Source organism: Odontesthes bonariensis, chromosome 3 (genome assembly GCF_027942865.1).
Source record: "Odontesthes bonariensis isolate fOdoBon6 chromosome 3, fOdoBon6.hap1, whole genome shotgun sequence".
Taxonomy (NCBI): Eukaryota; Metazoa; Chordata; class Actinopteri; order Atheriniformes; family Atherinopsidae; genus Odontesthes; species Odontesthes bonariensis.
In genome coordinates, this window is record NC_134508.1 from 4,956,828 (window position 1) to 4,984,449 (window position 27,622).

The 27,622-nt window shown below is 41.7% G+C and overlaps 1 protein-coding gene across 1 annotated transcript in view; it reads left to right on the forward strand.

The window, feature by feature from the left end:
- The first annotated feature begins 15,139 nt into the window (after positions 1-15,139).
- The window catches only part of LOC142376667 (integrin alpha-5-like), a 76,721-nt gene continuing 64,238 nt past the window's right edge, over positions 15,140-27,622 (forward strand). The window contains exon 1 of the mRNA XM_075460120.1: positions 15,140-15,500. Coding sequence (XP_075316235.1) covers positions 15,307-15,500 — 194 coding nt within the window. The 5' untranslated portion in view covers positions 15,140-15,306. The remainder of the gene's footprint in view (positions 15,501-27,622) is intronic.

The window sequence follows — 27,622 nt, forward strand, 5'->3', positions numbered from 1 at the left end:
TAGTCTAAATATCTTTTCCATCGGTAAACTTCTGTATCTGCTCCTGCTGAATAAAGGCACCGCAGATAAAAGATGATGTAGTGTAACACTGGCCTGAATCGCATTAGACTAAAACTGACACAGCCTTTCATTTACAGCTGTTGTTGCCATTGAAACTGAGATTTCATTTTTCTGCTTTGCCCAGAAGCGTTCTCGGGTGGGTGTAGATGTTTAGATTTCCTCTGCACTTCATAACAAACACCAGACGATCAATTATTCCATTCTGTCTTTCTCTTGGTTGCGGCAATTTTTTTGATTTAAAGACTGACGGAGAAGCCTGACATTACAATGTGTTCCTCCATACTGGGATTTTATTAGAGCAACCTGCAGAAAAAAACACATTGACAGCTGGCAACCAAACTTTCAAATATCCCATGAATAAAGGAATCCGGCTGTAACTGCGGTTGTGTTATTAATAGAGTTACTCAGTCACTGTGAGGTTAATGTTGAAAGGAGATACTCACAGTGGAAGACTCTGGGCTATGCTCCAACATGAATATAATTCATTGGTACTTATCTTTTTCTGAATGAGGGGCCTTCACTGGGTGACAACATCTCAGAGGTCTGTTTCTTCTCCGCTGACCTCGTGCTGCTCTGCTTGTTTGCGGTGGGAGTTTTTCTCCAGGCTCCTCTGAGGGACAACCAGGAAGGTTACACGGGGCTAACTGCTGTGTTTGCTCAGGACCATTTGGAAGCAGCGTTGAGTTGACCAGGCAGATGATAGATAAAACTTTCTGGTCACATTCCTCAGCCTGCAGTTCATTCTGGATCAGGGTGATGAAAATGAGACGGATGCTGAAAACGGCTCACGCCTCTGAATCCAAGAGCGGGACGGCTACCACTTCATCTATTGCCTTGTGACGTTGTGATACTTTAAAGAAAACTTGTGTGATAGACCGTGAACGAGCAAGTTATTCTCTGTGGATATGAGGTGGGGAAATCTCTTATCAGCGTTTCTTCCTGTAACAATATTCCTTTGCCTCTACCCCCCGCTCAGGAAGATTTCAGGTCAGGGAAAGGTCAGGCTTTTGCTACGGTATGAAAAAGAAATAAAGAAAAACTGTGTTCGAAACCGCATACTACATACTTCCATACTGCATACTCATCGATCAGACAGTATGCAGAGCGTTTACCCACAATGCATTTCGCTCCTGCCCGAGCCGAAATCAGCCGGCCTGAAGCTGATTTCTCTTAAGCTCTAAACTCTGTAAACTTTAGCAACATTTGAAACATTTTCAGGAGAGAAAGTAGTCGTTTAGATCCCCAACGTGTTGAAAACCTGACAAAATACCGTCTGTTTACAATTTTGTTCCCACGAATTCGGCGCTACTAAAGCTAGCCGCACTGAGCAACGCACTTCTGGTTATTCTGGTTAAAATACCTGTTGCCTTTTGGCGCTTTTCCACCAGCTCGCTTTGGCTCGACTCGGCGAGCTATTGCGTGTTTCCACTAGCACGCCGTACCTGCAACCAGGACGATTTTCCGTACCACCTCAGCCCTGGTTCCAAGCGGGCCGAAGCGTTACTAAAACGTGATGTCAGCCGACTGCCTTCCACTGATTGGGCGATGAATGTTGTCACTGGAAGCGTCATAAAGCGGATAATAAAAGCTGGCGTTAGCAACCGTTAGCTTACCTCCAAACGTCGTCTTTTTGAAGCTCGTAACAAAACTCTCCGGTACTTTTCAATACTGTTTTGTCTGGCGGCCAAGGAGTCTTCTCTGGCTCTGTTCTCTTGCCTTCTGTGCGACAAAAAGCCACAGGGTGAGCAGCAACACGCGCAGCCGTGTTACGACGACCCCTCCCACGTCGAGGAGGCACGAAGTGTACTCGTTCGTAGTGGAAACACAACCAAACCGAGCCGTGGCGAGCTAGTGGAAAAGCGCCATTTTATCATAGGGAAAGTCATTGCGATACAATTGGTGCTTTTGTTTTGAAAACAGGAAGTGAACCTACCCTCGTTGTAGCTAGCTTGAAACTGCCGTTTTGACAGGAAATGATGCTCGCCGACGTCACGTTACGTTGCATCTTGGGTAGTTTGAGTATGAGTAGTAACCTCATGATGCATACCCAACATTTCGGAGAATCTAGTATGCTTTCGGGGAAAAAAGTCAGTATGAGTAGTAGGAGAACATCTTGCCAACCCACAATCAGTTTTTGAGAGCTCAACCACCTGGATACCTTGGAAGTGCTACCATGGCTAAACCTTTTCTTTGCCCCCTATCGATGTTGATAAATTAATAGAATGGTTCAGATACCACAATAAATGGTCAAATGAGCAATGGATCTAGGTCAATAATTGTTCATGCTTCTTTCTTGTACAGGGTAGATTTATCCCAGTTGCCTGACCCCAGCTGTAAAACATGGTGGAGGTTCTGTGAGGGTTGAAGCAGCTATATAATGGAGTTTTCTCCTCACTACTGTGTGGTAGGGTCATTTCTAAAGATTTTATTTCTTCAGCTGTTTGCTGGTGCAATTGTACAGGAAAATGAGAAATAAATTCATGTTGCTAAAACCCGTCACAAAAAGCATGCCAGTGATTAATGTGAGACTTTAATTGACCCTCAAATTATTATATAATCAAAAGTCTCCTATGTGTTTTGGAAGAGAAAGTGAGGAACTTCTTCCCTGTGCCAGCATTCCTGAAAGACCTGGAACAGTTCTGCTCGAGGGATTGATACAAACTGCCCTAGTCTCTCTCCAAAACTTTTATTGCTGTTTGTTGAGCTATTGAATCAGTTAATGTTGCCAATGGAAGACCTCAATGTCAAATAAAGTTTCCGTTATTTTATCCAACCCCTTAGAAAACACTTAAATCTCTGCGAATTAAAGAACGCGTCGCAGACCTCCCTTTAGTATGTGTAGGGATCCTGATGCAACTAATGACTGTACCTGTGCCCATGTTCAGAATGCTTCCCGTGTCTTAGCAGCTTATTAGGTTTATGCCCCGTTGCTCTCCTGAAGACTCTAATGTCTTATCATTGTTGTATTAGTTGCCAAATACATCTTTAAATGGCAGGAATATTTTGGGCTTCCATTTCCACACAAAAGTTAAACTGTTGGCTAATAAAATGCGGTAAAGGAAAGAACTTTTCCCTCAAATAAAGAAGATTAAGCTATGTCAACTTCAAAAAGGTTAGATATACAATATTTTGAACCTTAAAAACAGCATTGAATGTCACAGCTAGAAGTCTAGCCGCCCAAACAAACAGACTCGAATGCAGACACAGAACTCGAGAGGAATCAGAGTAATTAGTATTTAATTGTAAAAGGAGTTTGTGGACGGACGAGAGCTGAATCCGGCAGGACGTGGAACTCTGTGGGAGGAGGTTGGAGGGATTTCCAGGATGGTGTAAAGTCCAAAAGTGGTTGGTTTGTCCTTACTCATTTCCAGAGGGAATCCAAGGTGGAGGGGAGGGTGCTGGCTGTGGTGCAAGGTTCCTGAGTCGGCGGAGGGGCGAGCAGGCAGGTAAGTGGAATTGAATCATCTGGGCCAACCATGGACGTCGATACTGGCATGAGAAAACCGGAGCACGAGGAGACAAAGGCAAGGTAAATACTTGGGAGAAAAACACCACTGGAGTCAGCCTAATTACCACTATGGCTGTGTTCGAAACCACATACATCATACTCATCGATAGTATGCGGAGCGTTTACCCACAATGCATTTCGCTCCTGCCCGAGCCGGAATCAGCCGGCCTGAAGCTGATTTCTCTTAAGCTCTAAACTTTAGCAACATTTGAAACATTTTCAGGTGAGAAAGTAGTCGTTTAGATCCCCAATGTGTTGAAAACCTGACAAAATACCGGCTATTTACAATTTTGTTCCCACGAATTCGGCGCTACTAAAGCTAGCCGCAGTAAGCAACGCACTTCCGGTTATTTTCACAAAATAAAATACCCGTTGCCTTTTATCATAGGGAAAGCCATTACGATACAATTGGTGCTTTTGTTTTGAAAACAGGAAGTGAACCTACCCTCGTTGTAGCTAGCTAGTTTTGACAGGAAATGACGATCGGCGACGTCACGTTACGTTGCATCTTGGGTAGTTTGAGTATGAGTAGTAACCTCATGATGCATACCCAACATTTCGGAGAATCTAGTATGCATCCGGGAACTTCTCGCTTACTCAAACTCGCTTACTAACTCAGAAAGTTAGTATGAGTAGTAGGAGAAGTATGCGGTTTCGAACACAGCCTATGATAGTGAGACAATCTGGTGAAGAGTGGTTGCTCCTGCAGCTCCTAAAAAAAAGGTGTCCTGATGAGGGCAGATGGGAGACAGGTGTGACAGCAGGAGCGATCCAGACTCCGCCTCGGGCTCCTAGGAAACATGCCCAGCCCCACCTAAGACCCAGAAACACATCCAAGCATGATGGTGACATCAAACAACTCTCTCTTGGTGGCTAAATCTAAATTACTGTCCTGTAGAAGGGAGGAAACTTGAAACCGAGTCCTTCAGCAGTTGCACAAAGAGAAGGATGGCACCAAAATCAAGCTAACCCTGATCTTGCTGAGACAGAGGAATACACGATTTGCCTGAAGGACTCCAACTTAGGTTTCACATTTTGCTTTAAGCCCTTTTTTGTTTTGGACATGAGTTCTGCTGCTCTATGGATTTTCAGTCGTTTTCTAAAGTTGATTGGCTTGAGCTGATGTACTTGTTCAAAAGGGCTAAAAAATGAGCCATATATGTGCTATGACTGGATTTTGAAATTGCACCTTGTCTCATTGGGATTTTATCCAATGTAAACTGTCCGTTAGCTCAGGTTTGGTCTCCATCAACACCACGTTAGCTAAATGTTCTGCCGTAAACATGCTAATTGCTAACTCTGTGTGTCTAATATTTGTTGATGAGCTAACAAAATTAGCAAAAAGATGGAAACTATTCTGTTTGGTTGTGGACAGCAAAGTTGCGTGATGATTCTCTGTAAGTTCTTCACAATAAGTGGTGCTTTTCACATCTTGTGAATGCAATATTGTTTATTGTAGCTTTGGCATCCACCATTTATGCTTGTTTCCCCATCCAAGTGGCTACTACTCATTGTAACTAGAGATAGAAAGTTGCAAAATCTAACAGATTACTCAGATTTAGCCTACCTGAAATCAGCTCTGGAAGCATTAGCTTTCAGTTTGAAAATGATTGCATATTCATTGTGACATTTGCACAGGAAACACCTTCGTAAAGTCAAAGTCTGATCCTCCAGAGGCAAGTCATTTCAAGCTTTGTAAATACCTACACGGTGATTTAAGTAGGTACTCCCCAAAAACTCCCACATTAACAGCCATGTTGTTGTTTTTAATTGTGGTAATTCTGTGGCTTCCTGGGTGTGTAGGTGGCCTTGTGTATGCATGTGTGTGCACTCTGAGCTTTTTTTCTACGTATTTCAGTGCTGGAGACGGCACCCAGACACTCTAATACGTGTGCGTTATGTCTCTTATCACCTTTACTCTGACATAATGCAGACAGTCTTGTGTGTGTGTGTGGGGGGGTAAAGTTTGGGAGGGGTGGCTATTTTGGCTGTGAAAACACATAAATGATATCCCCGACATGGCTGGCGAGTTGGGCAGTTAAGAATGAAAGCCTTTAAACTACAGGCACCCACATAGCAAAATGATGGCAGAAATGCTGAAAAAGTGTTTCTGTGTGCTTCTGTTCTCAAGCCTTTCCAATTAGCCTGCAGATATAACCAGCACAGCAGGTCTTAAGCTTTTGCAGCTTTAGAGTGCTCCTCCGCCAAGAACATACTTTTTTTTTTTCCACAGTTCTGAGCCAAATCTGTTAAGATCACCCATGTTCACTTTTTTCCCTTTTTTTTTCTTTGAAAATAAACTTTAAAAAGACAAAGTCCACAGAGTCCATGCACCAGATGAGAATATCACTTCCTTTCTCAAGGTTTTCAAGTCGGACAGCTTTTTTTTTATGTGATTACTTTAGCTGGAGGGCCTATATTTGGTATCGTCAGTGTGATGTACATTTGGAAAGCCACACATTGCACAGAATACATCCTTACCACAGCTGTCTTAGTTCTTGTGGGCTAGCATGTTAATACCAGTAAAAAGCAAAAAGCTTCCTCTGGTTTTAGTGTCTTTTCTCAGATTCATGCACTGAAAAACAAACACTTGATTTGGGCTAGAGAAAGTTTTTTTGTATCTGATAACTTGGGTTTGACGCACTTTCTTTGATGTTTGACTACCGTAATTTGACATATTCCAGGATGTTGAAACATACCACAGGAAGATCAGGAAAGTTCAGGAACTAGGGAATGTCATAGGAAAAGAAACATTTGTGAGGTAAATAGGGGAAAAACGCTGTTACAGCATCACTATTTACAGTCGTGCTGCGGACTTTACTTGACGTTACTTTTTATTTTTATGTCCCTACCAGCATTACAGTAAAAATGTAAACACAACCACGACCAACAGTTAAAAAAATGTTCAGCAGTGAAGTTCAAGGACCTGCATGCACTTACACAAAATATTATTCTGAACATGCTCATTTCAAGCTTTATAGAGTACCAAACTACACAGCCGTGGCAGGGAACTACCAAAGCATTTTTACGAATACGAATACTTTAAATTTGTCTTCAGTTTCACCATAGACATATAAACATTTAAGACAATAATTTCACAATACACAAGCATTCAAGCACTGCATTTGTACAAAGCAAAAGAGGAGAACAGAAGTTATAAAATACAATTTTAAAATACTAAGTTAATATGAAAGTACATTAGCACTCAGTAGAGTATTTAAAAGCTGATGAGTAGTAAATATGGGGAATACACTAATAAATAAATAAATAATTACACCAATAAAGGACTGGGGGGTGGATTAAGTGTGAATTCCTATGTTATTTATCGCCCTTATTCCTTTAGGGACAAAGGAGTTCTTAAAAATGTTTTTATTAGCATTGGGGACCCTAAAACGCTTCCCAGAGGGTAGGAGTTCGAATTCACTGTGGAGAGGATGGGAGGGGTCATTTATGATTTTCCTGGTTTTGTTCAAAATCTGTTCATCATACATCACACTTAAATGCTTTTGCTGCTGTCCTATGATCTTTGTGGCCATATTCACTATTCTCTGTAATTTATTTTTTCGCTGCATGTTCAGGTTCCCACACCACATTATCATATTAAATGATAGAACACTTTCTACAAGGTTTTTATACACTGTTTGCAGGATGTCCTCGTTCACGCCAAAGTTTCTGAGCCTACGTAGGAGATACAGTCGTTGTGAACACTTTTTATAAATAAAATCTGTATTTTCTTTAAAACTAAGGTTGCTGTCTAGAAGAGTGCAAAGATATTTAAAAACATTCACAACTTCCACTGTCTGTCCCTTTATGGTTATTGGTAAAAGGTCCTTATCATTTTGAAAGGTAAGTTCTTTAGTCTTACTTACATTCATTTCTAAAAAACTATTTTGGCACCATTGCTGAAGAGATGATGTGTGGCAGGCAAAGGCATGTTCTCTTTCTACATTATCTTTCTGCATTAAACCAACCAGGGCCATGTCATCAGCATATTTAAGTAATCTAAAATGTTGTTCTTGAATTTTGAATTCATTTGTATATATAGAGAACAATAAGGGAGATAAAATGGTACCCTGCGGTGCTCCAGTGTTTAACACAGTGGGCTCTGACTTAATATTCCCCAAGATAACCTGTTGAGGGCGGTCGGAAAGAAAATCCCTAACCCAATGAATAACTCCTCCATTAACCCCTAAATCAACAAGTCTTTGCAGCAGTACATGAATTTGCATAGAATTAAAAGCAGATATAAAATCTATAAACAGGACTCTAGCATAATGAGAGGAAACCTGTAACTGTTTGGTTAAGACATTGAGAAGTGTTGTAGTTGCATCATCTGTACCTCTTTGACATTTGTATGCAAATTGTAGTTGGTCTAAGGTGTTGGACACACTGGACATTACATGTTTACTCACTACTCTCTCCATGCATTTGCATAGAATGGAAGTGAGAGCAATGGGTCTAAAGTCATTCATTTCAGTTGCGCCAGGTTTTTTTGGAACTGGCACAATATTTGACTGCTTCCATGTCTTGGGAACTGTGAATGTCTGTAGCAGTATCTGAAACAAGTTGGTCAGCACACCCTTTAGCTGGTAAGAGCAGAACTTGAGGACTTTAGCACTCAAACCATCAGGGCCCGGGGCCTTATTGGGCTTAATACGGGTCAGGCTTGAGAGGATTTCATATTCAGTCAGATTAATTGAGTTGTATTCCGGCACAGATTTACAGACCTCCTCCCGCTCAGTGCTGAAGTCCATATTATCAAATCTACTGTAGAAGGTATTCAAGTCATTTGCAAAAGACAGGGTAGGGGGTGGGCCACCTCCTTGTTTTGTTTCCCTCCCCATCATTTGATTTAGATTTTGCAATGTTTTACTTCTCTAACCCGAAAAGGTTTCGTCAGTTCAGAACAGAAAAAGCTTTTTGGATGAGAGGTGAAGCGTTCAAGCTCCTATGATTACCTGTTGCATTGCAATGCAGGTGAAACTGATTTCTACTTGTTTTTCGCACAACTGCATTTGATTTGTTGTATAAAATTAACCTTTTTTTTTTTCAAGCTGGATGCTATAGATAATTTACCTTGGGATAAAACTGCAGATTTAAGTACTGTATTCTTTAACAAATCCATTCCTTCTCCAGCAGGCTCTAAAATCTATGAACTAAATAACAGAGGGAGGCTTTATCTCTGGAAAATGTGACTTCTTGTTTGTGTCAGTGAACACTGCTGAAGACTATTCCTCTGACAACACCATGCCTGCACTGTCAGGTTGTGCTGTTTGGTAGTTCACACTCCACACCAGTAGAAGTCAGTAATGATCACATATTGCTGGTGCTGCTTTTAGACGGAATAGGATTCCACATCATTTTTACCAGATACTGTAGGGTGATTTAATTTAATTTAATAAGCCGGATCCTCATCGCAACCTTAAGCCAGTCTATACCTACACTGTACAGATAGTTAAAATACAGGTCTTGACTGGTAAAGACAGGTTGCTCTGAGGAAATGTAACTTTTTGTGAAAGTGAAATTCATGTATGACATCGGTCAGATTTAACAGAAAGCTGAGGGATGCCATCTATCCCACACACCTTAGACTTAGACTTTCTTTGTTGTCATTGCACAAAAAACACAGGTGAGTCTTGACAACGAAATGTCGTTCCTTGGCTTCCGGTCAACAGCGCTAAAATTTTGAATGCTATACAGTACTATACAATAAAAATTAATAGTTATGGAAGTGCTATGTGCCAGCACTCGGAATAAAAAATAAATAAAATGCACTTAGTGCAAAAATATTGCTAAATATTGCACTCAGCCGTAGGGAAATTGCACAAACAGAAGTGTCTAGTTCGACCCCAGGTACAATGTAAAATACAGAAGTGCGAGTATTGTCATTGTCCATGTCCATGGGGGGGTTGTTCTTATGTGGGGGAGATAGATGGATGTGTGTTAAGCAGTCTTATGGCCAGGGGGAAGAAACTGTTCCTCAGTCTGGTTGTCCTGAGGTGGGCCAGCTGAGATGGGACCAAGTCACACATGTGCAAGTGTCAAGTAAGTCCCAAGAAATTTTTTCTTGGGCAAGTCAAGTCAAAGTCAAGTCACCTTATTATTGCAATTTGACCTGCAGAATCTGATCTTAATAAAGTGAGAAGACAAGATATAAGTAACTGTCAGTAAACATCATTGGCCAATCTGTCCAACCTGTCCACCCCGTATCATATCAAGCTAACGTTAGCTAACTACCGACTAGGCTAACAGGATAATATTAGCTATTTTGACGAGCACTTACTGGTCAGAATGGATCTTTAAATGACGAACAAAGTTGGAAGTTGTCGTCTGGCTGTCTGAGATGTTGATGCCGCATGTCTTGCTCTGAGCTGTTCGTCTTTTGCCGTCAAAATGGTGATTAAGAAAGCCGAAGACAGCGACTCTCGGTCCCGCTGACATGTTGATGCATATCTGATATGAGTTTATTCTCTCCAGTAAACACTAAGGTATGTAGAGAGGGCATGGCTGATTGACAGGGTAGGGATCCAATCATGACGCCATTCTCAGCCTGCTCTCCTACCGGGTAATCAATGTTATTTTTTAAATTAATTTATTCATTTTAGATTCAAACTGAAAACATGAACTGAATAACTCTCGAGTCATTCAAGTCATCGTGTCTCAAGTCAAGTCAAGTTCGAGTCTTTAACTTCCAAGTCCAAGTCGAGTCTCAAGTCTTTTATTTTTTGTCAAGTCAAGTCACAAGTCATCGAAACAGCGACTCGAGTCGACTCGAGTCCAAGTCACAGCGACTCGAGTCCCCATCTCTGGCAGCCAGTCCATCACAGGGCCACACAGAGTCAAACAGGACAAACAACCACACTCACGCTCACACTATATATATATATATATATATATATATATATATAGGTGTGCTATTTAACTTGATGATAAAATAAACAGCTGAGTAAAATAACAACCAGTAACCAGTAAATCAGCTGGAATTAAACTTTCTACAGGGTGCAGTTTGCCAGTTCTGTTACACGTGGAAATGTGTGTTTTTTTTTCCAGAGTGAAAACCTTCTTTGTTGAAGTCCTGTTGCCTTTGGCAGGTAACACGCCGTGACTCACTGTTATTCAAATCAGATGCGCCGATCTACAGCATGCGGAGACCTACAAATAACTATGTGTGCCGAGTGCTCGCCTGCCTGTCAGGCTGCCATCTGACAGATTAATGAGGGACCGAGCTGAGCTGTGCTTTCCCACTTGAGTCACGCTGAAGTGCCTCGGCATGTCGATCACTTTCCGACAGTAAACAGCTCGGGGTTTTGGCCTGTAGAATGTACAGGCAGGAAGTTTACTTACACTTCAGTGAACTTCTGCTGCTGCACCGGCTGAGAGACAGCAACAACCGAGATGAAAGAGGACGTTTCTTCCTGCTTTCTCTCCATACTGGGATGGTCATTTCTGTGTATAATGACTGTGAAAATAATGTCGCGCTGTCAAGTGGAGCAGAGAATCACGAGCTCAGTCTACAGCTCCCCTCCACTTTATGGAGCTTTAACACCAGAGGTGTGACCAGAATGGCATGTGTGGGGGGGCAGTTAGCTCATCTGGGGGGGCAGAAAACACTACCTGAAAAAATGGGTGGAAAACCACTACTACAACTTCAAGCATAATAATAATGATAATAATAATAATTCAATTCGGTGATGAAAATATGGTCACACTAGCATAAATCATGACCGTCAATTTGAATTTTTAATTTTAATTAACATGCTCCACATTCTCCATTGAGGGTTTAAATTCAAGTAGATACTTTGGGGCAAGACATCCAGCCAACTCCAGCTTTTTATTACCTTCATTAAGTCTACATTTCAGATCATTATATACAACAAAAACATCCGAAAATGTGAAAATCGCCTTTTTTTTTCAATAAACTATGCAGATATATGCTTTTTTAAAATCACCACCTGCATTTATTCTATCAATACAAGACACAAACAGAGATAATAAATCATGGCCAGTTTTCTTTGGATGGACAGGGCATTTCTCAGGGGGGCAGTGCCCCCCCCAGCCCCCCCGTAGCCACGCCCCTGTTTAACACACTCATTATTTGGGAGGTACTTCTCGCAGTGCCTCTTATCAGGACTCGTGTCAACAGTATGTCAAAAAAGAGACAAGAAAAGGCCCAAATTGGCTTACTGTTGCAAAGATGTGAAACTAAATATGCTCTCTGCTTGGATCCGTTCCTTGTTTACATTGCTTGTTGATAGAATGACGTTTTTTGATTAACTTTACCCACTTTTATTCTGTCGTTTTTGCTCTGCAAAGCTCTGCTTTGACCTGCTGTGCGACAGCAACTATCTGGCAAACATAGATGAGTGTTTAGCAGCGAAAAGAAAAAGGGCAAATATGTGTAAAATACTACCCAGATAGCATGCGGATGTGGGCCAGTTGAGGCAACGACCCGGCACTGTAGGCGTTCTTCTGGCCCGGACAAAACAGATGTGAGCCTAAACTGGCCCATGTAGTCAAGGCTACGTTTGGGCCAAATATCACAAAACAAATACGGCCCAGCTTTGGCCGATATATGGCAAGTTAGCAACGACTAATCCGGATGTGAATTTTTTTTCACTACCACAAATGAGGTTGAGCAAGCAGATATTGGGTCAGTGATCAGGCATAATATCAACTATATCTTCAGATTAATTGTAATTAAAAACAGACTTGGTTTTGAAATTGAAGTTTTGAAAGGCATCAACACAATATTATAATATATAACTTTATATAACTTCACAGGGCCTTTTTTGTTTGGTCTCCTGGTGAGGTTTTATGTTTTGCACTTCACTGCCACCATATACAGTAACCACAGTAATGCTTTACTGAACCAGCTAAATCTGTTCTTTTGTGTATTTCTTAAAGGGCCACAAGACGGATTTGGATTTTTGTAGGTGAACAACTCTGTTCCTTTGGCCTGGATTTTGTTTTGTTTTGCCATTTTATTTTCTTCAGTAGGTTTCCTCGTCTTAGACCCCAAGATGAGTCCCAACAAGACTGGACCACTGCATGCCACCATTCAAACGGTATCTGGGGGTACCACAATGGCATGTAGCCACAAATTCAGACCATTATTCTACGTTTTCATATTTGAAATACCATTTCATCATGGTCGTGACTCCCTAAGTGTGCAGGTTAGTCCAGGTCATAGAGTGTAAACCATTTCTGGCCAGAATTAAAATGCACGGTGGCCCACATCCGGTCGAGTGCTGGTTTATTTGGTCTGTTTTTGGTTGACGTCTGGCATTGTGATGGCTTGGTTGTGGCCCACTTTTGGCAAACATGAGTGGACCGCCCAAGTGCCCATGCTGTGTGTGGGCCGGATGAACATGTCAGGTGTGGGCCGGATATGGGCTAAAAGAGTTTTGCTTCCACTACAGAGGTGTGTAAAATGTTTTCCCTTGACAAGGAAAAGGGTGGAATGCCCTCTCCGGGTCGGGAATGAGATCCTTCCCCAAGTGGAGGAGTTCAAGTATCTCGGGGTCTTGTTCACGAGTGGGGGATGAATGGAGCAGGAGATTGACAGACGGATCGGTGCGGCGTCTGCAGTGATGCGGGCTCTGCACCGGCCCGTCGTGGTGAAGAAGGAGCTGAGCCAGAAGGCGAAGCTCTCGATTTACCGGTCAATCTATGTTCCTACCCTCACCTATGGTCACGAGCTGTGGGTAGTGACCGAAAGAACGAGATCCTGAATACAAGCGGCCGAAATGAGTTTCCTCCGCAGGGTGTCTGGGCTCTCCCTTAGAGATAGGGTGAGAAGCTCGGTCATCCGGGAGGGGCTCGGAGTAGAACCGCTGCTCCTCCGCATCGAGAGGAGTCAGATGAGGTGGCTCGGGCATCTAGTGAGAATGCCTCCTGGACGCCTCCCTGGTGAGGTGTTCCGGGCCCGTCCCACTGGGAGGAGACCCCGGGGAAGACCCAGGACACGTTGGAGAGACTATGTCTCTCGGCTGGCCTGGGAACGCCTTGGGGTCCCCCCAGAAGAGCTGGAGGAAGTGGCCGGGGACAGGGACGTCTGGGTCTCTCTGCTCAAGCTGCTGCCCCCGCGACCCGATCCCCGGACCAGCGGAAGATGATGGATGGATGGATGGAAAAAAAAAACAAAAAAAAACACAGAAAGTTCCATTTCCTGATTTAAAAAAATGCAAAACCCCCAAATGTCACATATTTCTCATCTCAAAGGTAAAATAACACGATGGCTTTCTCTTTTTCATCAAATACTCAAAGTAGGCTACTTGTGTTCCGACATCCCTCACACCGTTTTTCCAGCAGGGAGCTTCAGGTTCTGCAACCAGCTTTCTAAAGTGGAACTGGGGGGGGGCATGATGCTTTCAAAGACCCTTTCATTGTTTTTCCCTCATAAGATTTGCCCATGACACCAAATTTCCAACTCCAGGTCCTGCTGCATGATTCACAGAGACAGCAAACTGTCTAAATTACAAGGGATCGTTCCACATTAGGTCCACACACCAGACTGGCACTGATTTGGTGGAAATACCCTAACAGATGCCCATTGGACCAGGAAAAAGCCTCCCAACCAGTCATGATGTCAGAAATCCCACACAGCAGCCTCAGATGAGCTCAGAGAAACTCCATGAGTGAAAAACCTTCAGCGGACGCGGTTGGAGGAGCCTCCGGAGGGTGATGACAGGTTTGAAACAACTTCAACTGCTCAAATGAAGTGTGCATTAAAAGGAAAAAAGATTCAGTTTCATAATGCATTAAAACCAAAGGGATCAAACTCATCGAACTATGATATAGTTGTAGAAGGATGCCGCTGAGTTTGTTGCTGATCGTTTACTGGGACCCAAATTTTGATTGTAGTGGCCATTTGTCCTTAAAAAAACAAATTAAACTTAAACCAAACAAAATCAAAAGGCCACTGATGCACCATGGGGGATGTGGTTTAACGCAGGCAAAAGAAGATGAATGTCCAAAGTGAAATCTTGCGTTTTCTGATGATTTATTTCAAAACAATAAAACAAACAAAAGAACAGAGAAAACCTGCTGCTCTCTCCTTTTCCCTGGTAAAAAAACATCGGCCCACCCAGGTGCATGCTGGGACTCCAGGTGCCCTGTGTGACCCAATTACCAAAAATATTCTAAATAAATAACTAACAAGCAATATTAGCAAAAAAAATCTAATCTAAATAAAGCACTGAAATTAATCAAATAAAGTTACTCATAATTAACGAATTAAATTTACAACTAGAACCAAAAAACTAACTTTACAAATAGCTCCTACACTCAAGAAACTCCATAAATGATCCTTGTACTTATATCACTGTTTTCACTTAATAGTAATTAACAATATATGATGGGTTTTTTGTTAACTGCATCTTATTCTAAGGCAGTTTCATCACCTCTCTCCCTTCAAATGTTTTAATCCCAGACTCAAAGTTCTGCTGTGATCTGTGTTTGGTTCTGTTTGGACTGTCTGGGAATATTTAAAGCTCCACCCCACATTAGGCTGCTCTCCCTCCCTCCCTCCCCCGCTCCCCTCCTCTCCTCTCACTCTCTGTTTACATTGAACAGTTCGCTCTGGACCACCGCACCGGACCTGTGTGGAGCTGGCTGGATTCCTCAGGACGCAGATTCATGTGGAAAGACCCCGGAGTGGCCCAGATAAGGACCGGCACGGATGATGCGCATTGCGCTGCGCTGCCATTCAATGAGAGAAGAGACGCGCAGCAGAAGAGATGGGCACCGTAGCTGGACTTTCACCTCCCCGGCCGTGCGCCGCGCCGCGCGCCGCGCTGCTCGTACCTGTGGTGGCGGCTTTTCTTCACCTCTGCGCCGCTTTTAACTTGGACACGGAGGGGCGCGTCGTTTTCACGGGACCGCGGGGGAGTTATTTCGGCTATTCAGTGGAATTCTTTGACAACTCTTCCAGGTAAAAGCTTCAGGCATCAACGCACGAAAAAATCTGAACTGTGTCTCCGAGTCAGGGGCGATTTTAGGATCTGGTCTTTAGGGGTGCCCAGCCCCCAGTGCTCACAGAGGCACATTATTTCTCACTAATTGAGGCGAACTAGTACATTTATAAATTTAGGAGCCGTATTAGTTTTGCTTTGAGTAGTGTTTTCCCCTACAACATTCAATTTTGACCTCCTCATTTCAAAAGACTGTGGGTTGACAGGGATAACAGAGAGCTTGAGACAAATATTGAAGATAACTCAACATTTATTGTGGGAGTAAAGAGTTAAAACAAAAACAAATGCTAGAAAATAAATAAAATGGTCACTGAAATAATGCATCCTTGAGCCAAAAAAAAAGTGTTTTTGCATAATGTAATGTTTTAAAAATGTGCTGAGCCAGGGGGTGCCGAGCTATGGACACGGACTAAAAATACTCTAGCCTCGCCCCTGGTACGAGTCATAGTTTTTGGCATTTTAAAGCCTTTTAAATGTTTTTTTGCCTTGAATATGTTCCTCACTGGAGGTGGCTTTATTGTTCCTTAAGATCTTGTCATTTGTTGTTTATGCATCTGCACGCGTCACATGTACATCCCATAATACACTACACAACGTGCCAGTATGTACACCACATCATGCCCCAAAACTCCTAATGACACAATAATCAGTCTGTGTTCTAATAAAAAATAATGACATCATTTTAGGGTTTTATAGTGCTCTTTGAAAGAAAAACTGTTGCAAAGGATATTAAGTATAAATTCATTCATATTCACATTCATGTCTTTCACACACACACACGTGCACACACACACACACTGGATTCCTGCCCAAGTATGATTGGAAACAGACATACAAGTCTCACTCCCTCTTTGTGTGTGTGTGTGTGTGTGTGTGTGTTCAGAGAGGAGGGGGTTAACCTACTAAAAAGTAAGAAAAACACAGCTCTCAGTCTGAAAATGGGTCCAAAGGGGCTTTGTTTTATTGACAGATGAGGAACTGCTGAGTGAGATGAAGTCAAAGATCAAACATGTTCTTCTTCCTCGACAAGCAGCCTTTCTTTTAGTCGCTGCGGTGCTGATGGTCACACACACACACACGCATATTCACAGCCAGATTTCAGAATGGGTATGAATGAGGTGTGAGGTGCATCAACCAAAGCTGATGGCTTCCGGTAATAAACTGCACCCGGGTCAAGCCTTTTACATTTTTACTCAGGAATGCAAAAAGAGGTGTCCAGTGATCTATGTAAAACTGGGAAGGTCGCACGAGGTGTTTTATGATATTCTTCAAATCATCACAAACTCCTTTAAACTGTTGAATGGAGATATTCCGCCTCCTGCCACAAAAAAAGCAAAACATTTCTTGTTCCCTTGTTATAAGTGGGACTTTAATAAAGACAGTAATTTGATACATTTCCATGACATGAACTACGAAACAAAAAAATTTAACGATCATAAATATTAACATATATGTTTGTTACATTCTATCTTTTTTTATTTTAATGAAATGAAAAACAATACAGTACATTATATATTTTGTGGATTTGTGAAAGAACTAATCACCAGATTTGTTTTGTTCACCCAACTTTAGAATTTGTGGGAGAAACGATCAGTTATTATAAAAAACAAAACAGCTAACTGTTAGCAAACAGCTAACTGTTAGCACACCGCTAACTGTTAGCAAACAGCACCGCTACCTCCAGTCCCAGACATTGGTTAGCATAGCTTTAAATTCCATGCAGACAAATGAGACACTAGGCATATTTTTAGGTTATTCTAGTCTTTTTTAAATTTCTTTTATTAAATAAGTTCATAATTTAAAGCTATGTTGTAGCTAAAACTAGCCATTAGTACAACAAAGTAACACGTTCAGTTGCTCAAATTTTGTACTCTTCTTCTATGATATTGCAGGTTATGTTTTGACCACTTTAAGAAGGTCATAATGTTTACATGACATAAGAAAAAACTGAAGGATTGTCTTAGTCCAACTAAAACTGTAAAACACGTTATAAAACATGTCATTAACATGCAAGTCTGACTGAATGTGTTCTAAATCAAATCTTTCAAAGTCAAACTAACACACCAAGATAATGTGAGTGTGATGAATTACTCCAGCGAAGAAAAAAAAAACACAACGGATAGCGTCTCATTTGTGAAGAAGGAAAGCAAAAAGGCACCTCTGAAATGTATAGAGATGTGAAGCTGTTTGACATGGTAGCAGTTTGCCGTTACCTAAATTGTTTGTCAATCGTTTTGGTCCATGACGTAATGGGTCAAACTTTAAAAAAAGACCACAGAACCATTGATAAGCTTAATGCTGTCAGACTTATTTCTTATTTCTGTAGAGAGAGTTAAGAGTTTGGCTTGTGCAGCCAAAAACAGACTCTTTAGCCTAAAGAGGATGCGATGCATCACCTGAAATCTCTTCATAGATGTTGACAGGGATGTTGTCCATATCAGATGGTTTGAAGCTTCGTGGTTTGTGATAAGCTGCTAGACAGCAGTCTGTAACTTGTAACATGTGGAAGCGAAAGGTCAGACAGCCGCGACCTTTACCATGTAGCCTACAGTAAATCTCATTTACACCTTCGACAGCCCCCTGCGCCGCAGTTTTCCTCCACTAACATCCTCGGGGGCTGACACACTAAATGTTGTGGTAATAGCTGTAGATGTTTCCCTGAGAGGAAATTGGTTAAGATTCTCTGTGTTTTCGTAACTGAGCTTCTGGTGGTTAGAGGACATGTTGTGGGCTAATTACTAAGGTTATGATTTCAACCCATTTTGTTCAGACTTCGCCCTTCTTTGCAGGCAGCAGTTATTTCACCGAACAATGCCACACTTTGTCCTCGCTCAAATTCACGTGCGTTGGCAGCAGAAAATTGCTGGTGAACATCTTTGTGTGAATCCAGGCTGTTGTTTTGTGGTGGGTAAACAACACAGCAGGAAAAGGATCGTGTTCCTAAAATGTGTTCTGCTGACGGCATTGTTTTCCCTGTCATGCCTTCTGAAAATGTGACTGTGTTGTTTGGCTGTAGGGAGCCGTGTAAAGAGTTCCATCGGTTGCTGTTTTCACTGTTCGGCTAAATCAAATCAAATCAAATTTATTTGTGTAGCACATTTCATGTAAAAAACAATTCAAAGTGCTTTACATAAATTAAAAGCATTGCTGCAGGGAGTGGAAGAAGCATTAAAAATACATAAAAGAATATAAAGGGAAACAAATAAAATCATTTAAATGAATTTAAAAACAAGAAACAGTCCAGATAAGTTCAAAGATATCGTGCAGATTTCATGCATAGACACATGAGAACAGAAATGTTTTTAAGCTGGATTTAAAAATGTCTCCATTTGGTGAAAGTTTAATCTCCACTGGCAGTTTGTTCCACTTGTTTGCAGCATAACAGCTAAATGCTGCTTCTCCATGTTTAGTCTGGACTCTGGACTGGACCAGCTGACCTGAGTCCTTGGATCTAAGAGCTCTGCTGGCTTTATATTCTCTGAACAGATCACAGATTGTAAACCATCAGCAGGCTTTTAAAATCTATTCTGTGACTGACTGGAAGCCAGAGTAAAGATTTTAAAACTGCTGTGATGGGTGATGCTAAGTCTCAAGTGTACTGTTGGAGGCAAGCAGCAAATGCATGAAGGTGGTGCCTCCCCCGTGTGAAGTGTTGTGGGACATTATTTATATTTATGCATTTCTTTAAAACTTACGTCACACTGCTATAAGATTCAGTAGGCAGCAGAGATGGGGACTTGAGTCACTTTGACTTGGACTCGAGTCGACTCGAGTCGCTATTTCGATGACTTGTGACTTGACTTGACAAAAAATAAAAGACTTGAGACTCGACTCGGACTTGGAAGTTAAAGACTCGGCACTTGACTTGACTTGAGACACGATGACTTGAATGACTTGAGTGTTAAGCATCTAGCATAACTTCCAACTTTGTTCGTCATTTGAAGATCCATTCTGACCAGTAAGTGCTCGTCAAATTAGCTAATATTATCCTGTTAGCCTCGTTGGTAGTTAGCTAACGTTAGCTTGATATGATACGGGGTGGACGGGTTTGACACATTGGCCAATGATGTTTACTGACAGTTACTTATATCTTGTCTTTTCACTTTATTAAGATCAGATTCTGCAGGTAAAATTGCAATAATAAGGTGACTTGACTTGCCTAAGAAAAAATTACTTGGGACTTGAAAGCTAAGACATGAGACTTACTTGAGACTTGCACATGTGTGACTTGGTCCCATCTCTGGTAGGCAGTGTGGAAATGTCTGTTGAAAACCATGCGGCCTAATGTCAGTGAACCCGTTATGCTTACCAGTTTCAGTGTCAGTCCATAATTAAAGGACACCACAGGCACCGCTTAAATGCCAGGCAGGTTATGTATAGCCCTTATCTGTCAGCAGGTTAATGACCACTTCTGATATCAGTGTAGAGCAAATGTACAGAACAGCAGCAATGGGACACCATTTATTTTTAACTGCGGACGACAGCATTCAGTTTGTTGCCATCACTTCATTTTCAGGCAACCGGTCACATGAAATATGCGGAGACTGTAACTGTGATAACCGAGAAAACGACGCAGAGTAAGCGGTCCTGACTGCATCCATCTATCCTGAGTTGAACTTGCGTGACAGAAATTGTCCCAACTGTGGGAGCAGATCTCCTGGAAACTAATAGTTGCTGAGGAGTGTTTTGCTTTTAGGACGGTGCAGCTGCAGGCTCGCTGTGAGCGGTGTAGTCAACACTGACGTAAATGAAAGCACTTTTTTGTTTTTTTTTGGACTAAGGGTGGGGATGAAGCAGTTCCCAGCACCCTGCCAGAAGTTTTCTGAAACAGAAACGAAGCGAAAAAAAACCTATAAAACTCTTATGTGGACACACGCCCTAATAAAGTCACTGCACATGAGTAGTTCTAAACCATTTTGGCTTGTGACTCTTTGCGACAATCTGCCCACCGATAGACATCTTATTGCACTATTTCTATGCTGCACCAGTCGGTGGAGGCAGACCTCTGGAGTCACTCAGGCACCTGGGCCTCTCACTTCTTTGCTCTTTGCCATAAAACCCTCATCCACACACTCACACTCACACCACTGATGATACCGAGCGTCTCTTTGTTCCTTTTGAGTTATGTTCATGTCTTTGAGAATGGTCTCTGATATGCGCCAATAGCTGGTTTTCAGTTACGTCATCACGGGAGCGCGCAAATTTAAGTTGGTGGGCTGGACGCTTGACTACAGCATAGCAACAACATGGAGAATATGGAGATGAGTGAATATTGTAGTGGTTTGGAGTGGTTTTCAGCTCCTCCAGTCTGTAAACGTAGGTTAACTATCCACTTTTTGTGGCGTTGTTCTGTGAGTTTTTTCCATTTCTCACCTCTATGGGCGATTACCTTAGGTACTCGATAGTAACCCTTTCCCTTCTCTCGGTTAGACCGATTGCAACATCCAAAAATGGCACAAAACTGAGGCATTTTGGGCAAAAAAGTGGCAGACAAAACACAGTGTTTTCAATGGGCTCCAGCTCCAGTTGCCCACCACTTAGGTTTGCGCGCTTAGAAAATACGGAAGTGACGTCAAGTGAAACCCAGCTATTGAACTGAATGTGTACCGATAGGCGACTTTCAGTAGTAAAAGGTCTGATACATATATTTCGCACCTATTTAACCTTGGCTAGGCTTTGCAAGATGCTTTATTGTGTTTCCCGTTCACCCATTTACACACATTCACACGGCGCTTCATATTCAAGACGTCCTTTTTTCTTTCATACGCACAGACACTCAAACCCTAATGAGCAACCTGAGGCCTATGTGGGGCTCAGGGACACCTCAAACCTCTCTACAGCAAGCAGAAGTTTAACTGTTGCTTATCCCTTATCAGTTAGCCTGTCAATATTGCCATATTAAGGCCCCAGTATGCTTCTCCGTCGCTATCCGTCAATCCGTCTCCGTAGTCCGTCCTTTGGAAGTTCTCCGTCGGGCTGTCGGATACGCAAGGCAGTTCACCTCCCGGTCTGTAGGCGTCGCTACGTTAGACGACCCAATCTCGGGACGTCTGTCTATGGAAGTTTTTCTGTGCCATCAGAGTTTACTAATATTGAATTTTTACAGCATCAAAATCAGACTTTGAATTTGAAAAACGAACAGTGTAAAAAAAAAAAAAAATCAATTTCTAAAAACAAAAATTCCGTGGAAAAAAATTCAACTTCAAAAAATTCAGTGGACTCAACATCCGGGTAAACAGGGTGTTGTGAATTATTATTTGAATCCAATAGTAAATTGACATGATTTATATTGTTTAGTTTAAAAAGAATTAAGAGAAAGTATTTACATTATTTACAGGGAATATTGGAGAATATGTTACTTCCTGATGGTAGAATTATATTAGTTTGAATGTGATGACTGAAGATACTTTTATTTTGATGAACAGGAAGTAATGAGTAATGCTTATACGTTCGTTGAATGAAGGATTCTATGAGATGAAGTTGCAAGTTGCAAACCTGCCTTAGTTTAAATATATACTCCTTTTTTGTAATACTGTGCATTTGGAAAGTAAAGTTCCGTTAATCAAAGAAAACCGTTTGACCATCATTCGAAGCTGAAAACTACACAACACAGGGAGAAGCAATCGATCCCTCAATAGATAAATAAAAATAAATAAAAAAATCAGCTCAATAGATATTAGTAATATCTATTACTCAATTTTATTAACACAAATGGCAAATAAAGTGAACTCACTCACCGAAGCACCATCACCCGCGTTGGTGGACATGGCTGATCTGTCCAATGGAGCGTAACCTGATTGGCTGCCGTTGGATGAATTGAGACAGGGATCGATTGCTTCTCCCTGTTTACCCGGACGTTGAGTCTGGTTCTTTTTCCACTGAATTTTTTGAAGTTGAATTTTTTTCCATTGATTTTTGTTTTTAGAATTAGATTTTTTTTTTTTACACTGTTGGTTTTTCAAATTCAAAATCTGATTTTGATGCTGTAAAAATTAAATATTAGAAATTTGTATTCAAACTCTGATGGCACAGAAAAACTTCCATATCTGTTGTGAAAGTGGTTGATTGGTTGTTCACCTTCCGGCTCCGTTCCACTCCTCACAGCGAACGATGGCGACCGACAGAGAAAGGCTGTTGTTGGAGTTGGAGCTTGTTGATGTTGAAATGCAAATAATTTTGACCAAATGTTGACCGGCACACAGTAAACTCTTTCAGAAATGGCGGTGTTGTTGTTCTGAGAGGAAGGAGCTAAACCGGAAAAGTGATTCCGGAAATGATGTTGTTAGCCGACCAATCGCAACCCTTGCGGTCTCCGCGAGTCTCCGCCTCCTCGACGGATAGATAGACAGGAATGTTGGCCGACGCACGCAAGCGACGGAGAGCGTCTCCGGGAGGGTCACCGTAGCTCTCCGTAGGCGACCATAAATCAGCCTTTAGTGTGACATCCCTATCCTCAAAATTCATGGGGGGTGTAGTTGTGCACAGTATATAGACATATTCTTCAGTGTGCCTTGTCTGTATCCACCTTTATCTATCGAGTTTACTGGCTATGACTTGTTGAGGTGCCACACACGTTCCTGTCCTAACTATGAGCAGTCCAGCCATATGCTTGTTTTCACATAATCTTCCAGAAAAGCTTTGAATACTTGACTGGAACACAAGCCTAGGAAAGTTGCAAAATGTGAAAAATCTTTTACATCTGTGAAGCCTCCGTTAATTCTGTGTGATATATAGTCTGCAGGCTGTGAAGCTGTCTGTGCTAAACTCCACATGGTGTGTTATTCAGGGAAAGGCTTGTGCAGCATTGCTCCGTGAAAAAAAGTGAACCTGTACTAAACTAGCTTTTCTGCAATCTAGACGTGTTTATGACAAAAAGGGGCACAAACTGTTAAACTGAGGTCCTGAGTCAAGCAAAAGTTAAAAAAACAAAACAACAAACACTCTTCTTTCAAACTAGACCTCTGTCTCCTCTGTTTCCAAATGCTTGCAAACTGTTTTTTAAAAGAAAAGATGATGCAACATTTTTGAAGTGCTTCTGGCATCAAATTCAAAATGAACATGTGTTTTTTTGCATGTTGAAATTGCTCCTCTTCATTTCAGCATTGAGAATGTCGTCTTTTGTGGTATTTTCGATGACATCTGACGTTTGTGATATTTGTAAAATTTTTGGATTCTGTCGTTATATATTCATTTTTGTGCCGAATGTGTTTGTAAAGGGAATAATGGAGAGCTTTAAGGGGAGCTCATAATTCTTTCAGTGAAGATTACATGTTTGACCTCACCGTGCCTCTGAGTCACTTCCCTGTTTGCAGATGCTCCGTTAACTCATGCCGAACACGAGTTAAAGGAAAGGAATCCTGATTTCAGGCCTCAACAGATGCAGTTGTCATCCCACTGATACACATCACATTAAGTTTTCATTACCTGTGCTTTTAATTGACTCAGAGGTATATGCTGCAACTCCACACGTGCAGAGATCACAGGAGGTGGTGGGTGATTAAGTCAAGGCAAAGAGGCCCATTGAGAGCCTGCAGCTCGGTCGTCTCAGTAGCTGTGGAGTGATTGATTTACAAGGAAAGCTTATCCTGCCATGTAAATATTCCATTTATGCTCTGCAGACATGTTGGGGGATGGGGGCAAGTACAGAGTCTGGCTGATTTCTGTTATTGTCATTAGTCACCAGCGTCCTTAGTTGTGCCATTTGCTCAGAGCTAGTCCGTTTTAGCTGTCTTAATACACATATTTTTGCAAGATGTTCATCTACAAATGCATGTAAACAAATGCAACAAAGCTAAGCTGTCGCATGTGTTTTGTCGTATTTATCTTTCGTTCTTGCCTGTCATTTATCTCTGCATATTTTTTACAACATGAAAGACCAGACACATCCCCCAGATCATTTTTGTGCGGTCTCACTCACATATTCCTTCTAAATACCTTCTACTTTCTAATTTCCTTCAAATCTAAAAAGCAGGAGGGTAGCTAGCAAGCGGTGACTTTTAAAAGATGCTGGCACAGCAATGTATACTTATGCAATTTTGGTGTTTGGTTTTGTAAATGCTGATACCTTTTCTAAAAAAAAAAAAAGTTGATGGAATTCTTATCCGTTAACAGTAGCAGTGTTCAGCTTCAGCACTCCAAAGGCTAGCATTTTCACAGAGCTGTAGTTTAGCCCATTAACTACCACTAACTGCCAGGATAAAAGCCTGTAGGCTAGCACAACATGTACGGCACTGACATTACCTGGTATTCTGTGGGCTGAGGTGGACTACAGTTCCTGATTAGTATGACTTTTTTTCACAACCGGACTATGAGGACATTGTCTTGCAGACAGCTAAAATCAATCAGTGTTTGTTGTTGCTCCAAAGCCTCAATTAGAGATGTTACGGTCGGTAGATGTGCGTTTCTGTAAAGCTAAAGTTGCCCGTTCCCACTCTTGCTGCCCCAGGCGCAGCTTGCTCAATGAAAATGTGTGCGTTCCCATCAATGATGATCGAAGGCAGAGCCGATAAGGACCCGTGACTACAGTAGCGTCATTTGACATTTGACTGACTTCTTCATACACAGTTTCCCTTTGCACTAAAAAGCCAGATGTCAGTGGGTGTTAGCATTTTCTTTTTACCTAATGAGCTGCAGAGATAGTTGCTGTTGTTCACACACCGCCCCAAATCAAAATCGCCCCAAATCAAAATCGCCACAAAATCAATCAAGATCAAAAAAAATGATATTTTGCTTTTTGTGAATACATATTCCAGAAAATGTAAAGTGAACAGAATAAAGCATATTAGAATGCATAGCAACCACCTTAACAACGGTACAAAACGCTTTATTCTTACGTTTTTTCAAGGAAATACTAAAATATTCGTCGAAACTTATGAACGAAATATCGTCTACATTCTCTGAACGAATATTATGAAAATATTATGCATAGTTCTCGCTAGAAATGCCATCGAAATGCATACAAATGCAGATGCTTTCTTAAAATGTTATGGGTTTCACAGAAAAAAGGTTGACAGTCGGCCAACATGATAGTCACGTGACCTGGTTGTGAAGCAGGCCAAATAAAACGTGGTATTGTCACAATTTGGCCCCCAAAATTGTGACAATACCACATTTTCTCTTGTGGACCAACGTAGCTATTACACGTTTTTCTGTGAGACTGGGTTGCCCCTCTCTAACGATCCACTGTAAGACCAAACACAGTACGCCATTTTTTATTCACCTTTTTTCTTTCTGGCAGATGGCCACCTCCTTCCTGGTAACATCGTATAGGTTGGAAAGCTAAGATTGTTTTGTAGACCGATGTGGAGTCTGTCTTGTGTCTTAGCTAAGTCGTGGCAAAAATTATGACAGTGACCATATCAGACAAAAATATTGCATCATCTAGACTCAGCATTGGATTGAAATCTATGTGATACCCTGACTGGAACACAAAGTCATCTCGCTTCTACTGGATTCATTACACAGGACGAGACGCTGTGATGTTGAGGGATTATTAAGGTACGATTATGATGACTACTTTAGCACTGACCTTTACTTTCTGAGGCCTTGGAGCTTCAATTTAACAATATGACCAGCATCTTGTTATGTTAGAAATTGTAAAAGTTAATACAGAGGTGCAACAGTATCAGTTACATCAGACCTGAAGAATATTTAAAAAGAACTAGTTGGCTCCATTCTATTGATTAGACTTGTTGAAGCTCACCCGTGATACTGAGATGGTCCACCCAATCACTCGCAAGCCTTTGCACTTGTTCTTTAGCCAACAATAACTTTTAAGACATTCTCATTTTACTGTACAGTAACATCTGCTGTAACAGTCAACTGTTAAAGGCAGAAATCTCAAATAATACCGCTACTGAAGTAATAGCAGCAAATTGCTCTTTAATTCTTCCCTACGTAAGCTCATAAAACAGAACCTTACAAGCCCACATAGACGGAACAACTTCTCATATGTGTTTGTGGCGTTGAAATGTACACAGTTCAGCTTTTCTTTTTCATGACTCAGATCACATTAAATGAAAAGTTGGAGATTTGGGGAAATACACCAATTTGCGCTCTCTGCATGAGTTTAATAACATTAAAACCAGTGTTCGAATTATCCACCGGGCTTCGGGGGGGTCGGACTTTTTGCGGATCAATTGATGACGTCACCCCCCCCCCCCAAAAAAAAAAAAAAAATCATGATATGCAAACACAACAATACGTTATCATTTGCAAACTCCCTCATATGAATCAAGTGACCACGTTTGTGGGAAGATCACATCAAAGCACTCGTCTCCGTAAACTCCGTGTTGCCAGATTGGGCTGTTTTGGATGACCGTCTGCGGGTAAAAATGGGTAGGCCTATTGGGCGAGTTTTTCTGTATCTGTATACGGCTCTATGGCCATAGAAATAAATAGAATTCAGTTTAGACTGGTTTAGTTTAGATTTAGTGCCTCCAGGCGGGGTTTGAGCATGTTTGGAAATCATCTGGCAACCCTATAAAATCCGCGCTGCGCAGGTGAATTCAGCTCAACTCTGCACGCAGCACTGTCAAGTTCAACCACCTAGCCAAAGTTTGTCTCACACACGTTGCTGCAGCAGGACGTTGCTAACTTTCCAGTTAGCAACAAGCACAGCAGCAGAACCAACACATGCAGAATAATACATAAATATTAAACATTGCAACGACCCAACTTCAAACAGCTGTATGGCTTACCAAAAGCCCACTAGCAAACTAGCAACTAGCCTACATTATGTAGTGCCCATGAGACGCAATCAAGAAATGTCAATCAGCAAAGTGAACCCAATGACGCATACAGAATCAAGCTGTAAATTATCAGACTACAACTGCCAAATTCAACATAGCTTGTAATGTCCGCTGTAAACAGTGTGCGCTTTTCTTGAGATTGAAAAGTGCTATAGACAGCCCCGTGGTGCTAGTAGTCATGGTATACTGCTAGCTGCTACATGAAATGGCTTCAAACACAGTCAAAATTATGATTAATCCTATATTTGTCACGGCGGACATATGGTAAGGAATCCCATTTTTCCTACCTGTGGGCATGCTACCCTTTTTGCCTTCATGCTCGACACAGCTAT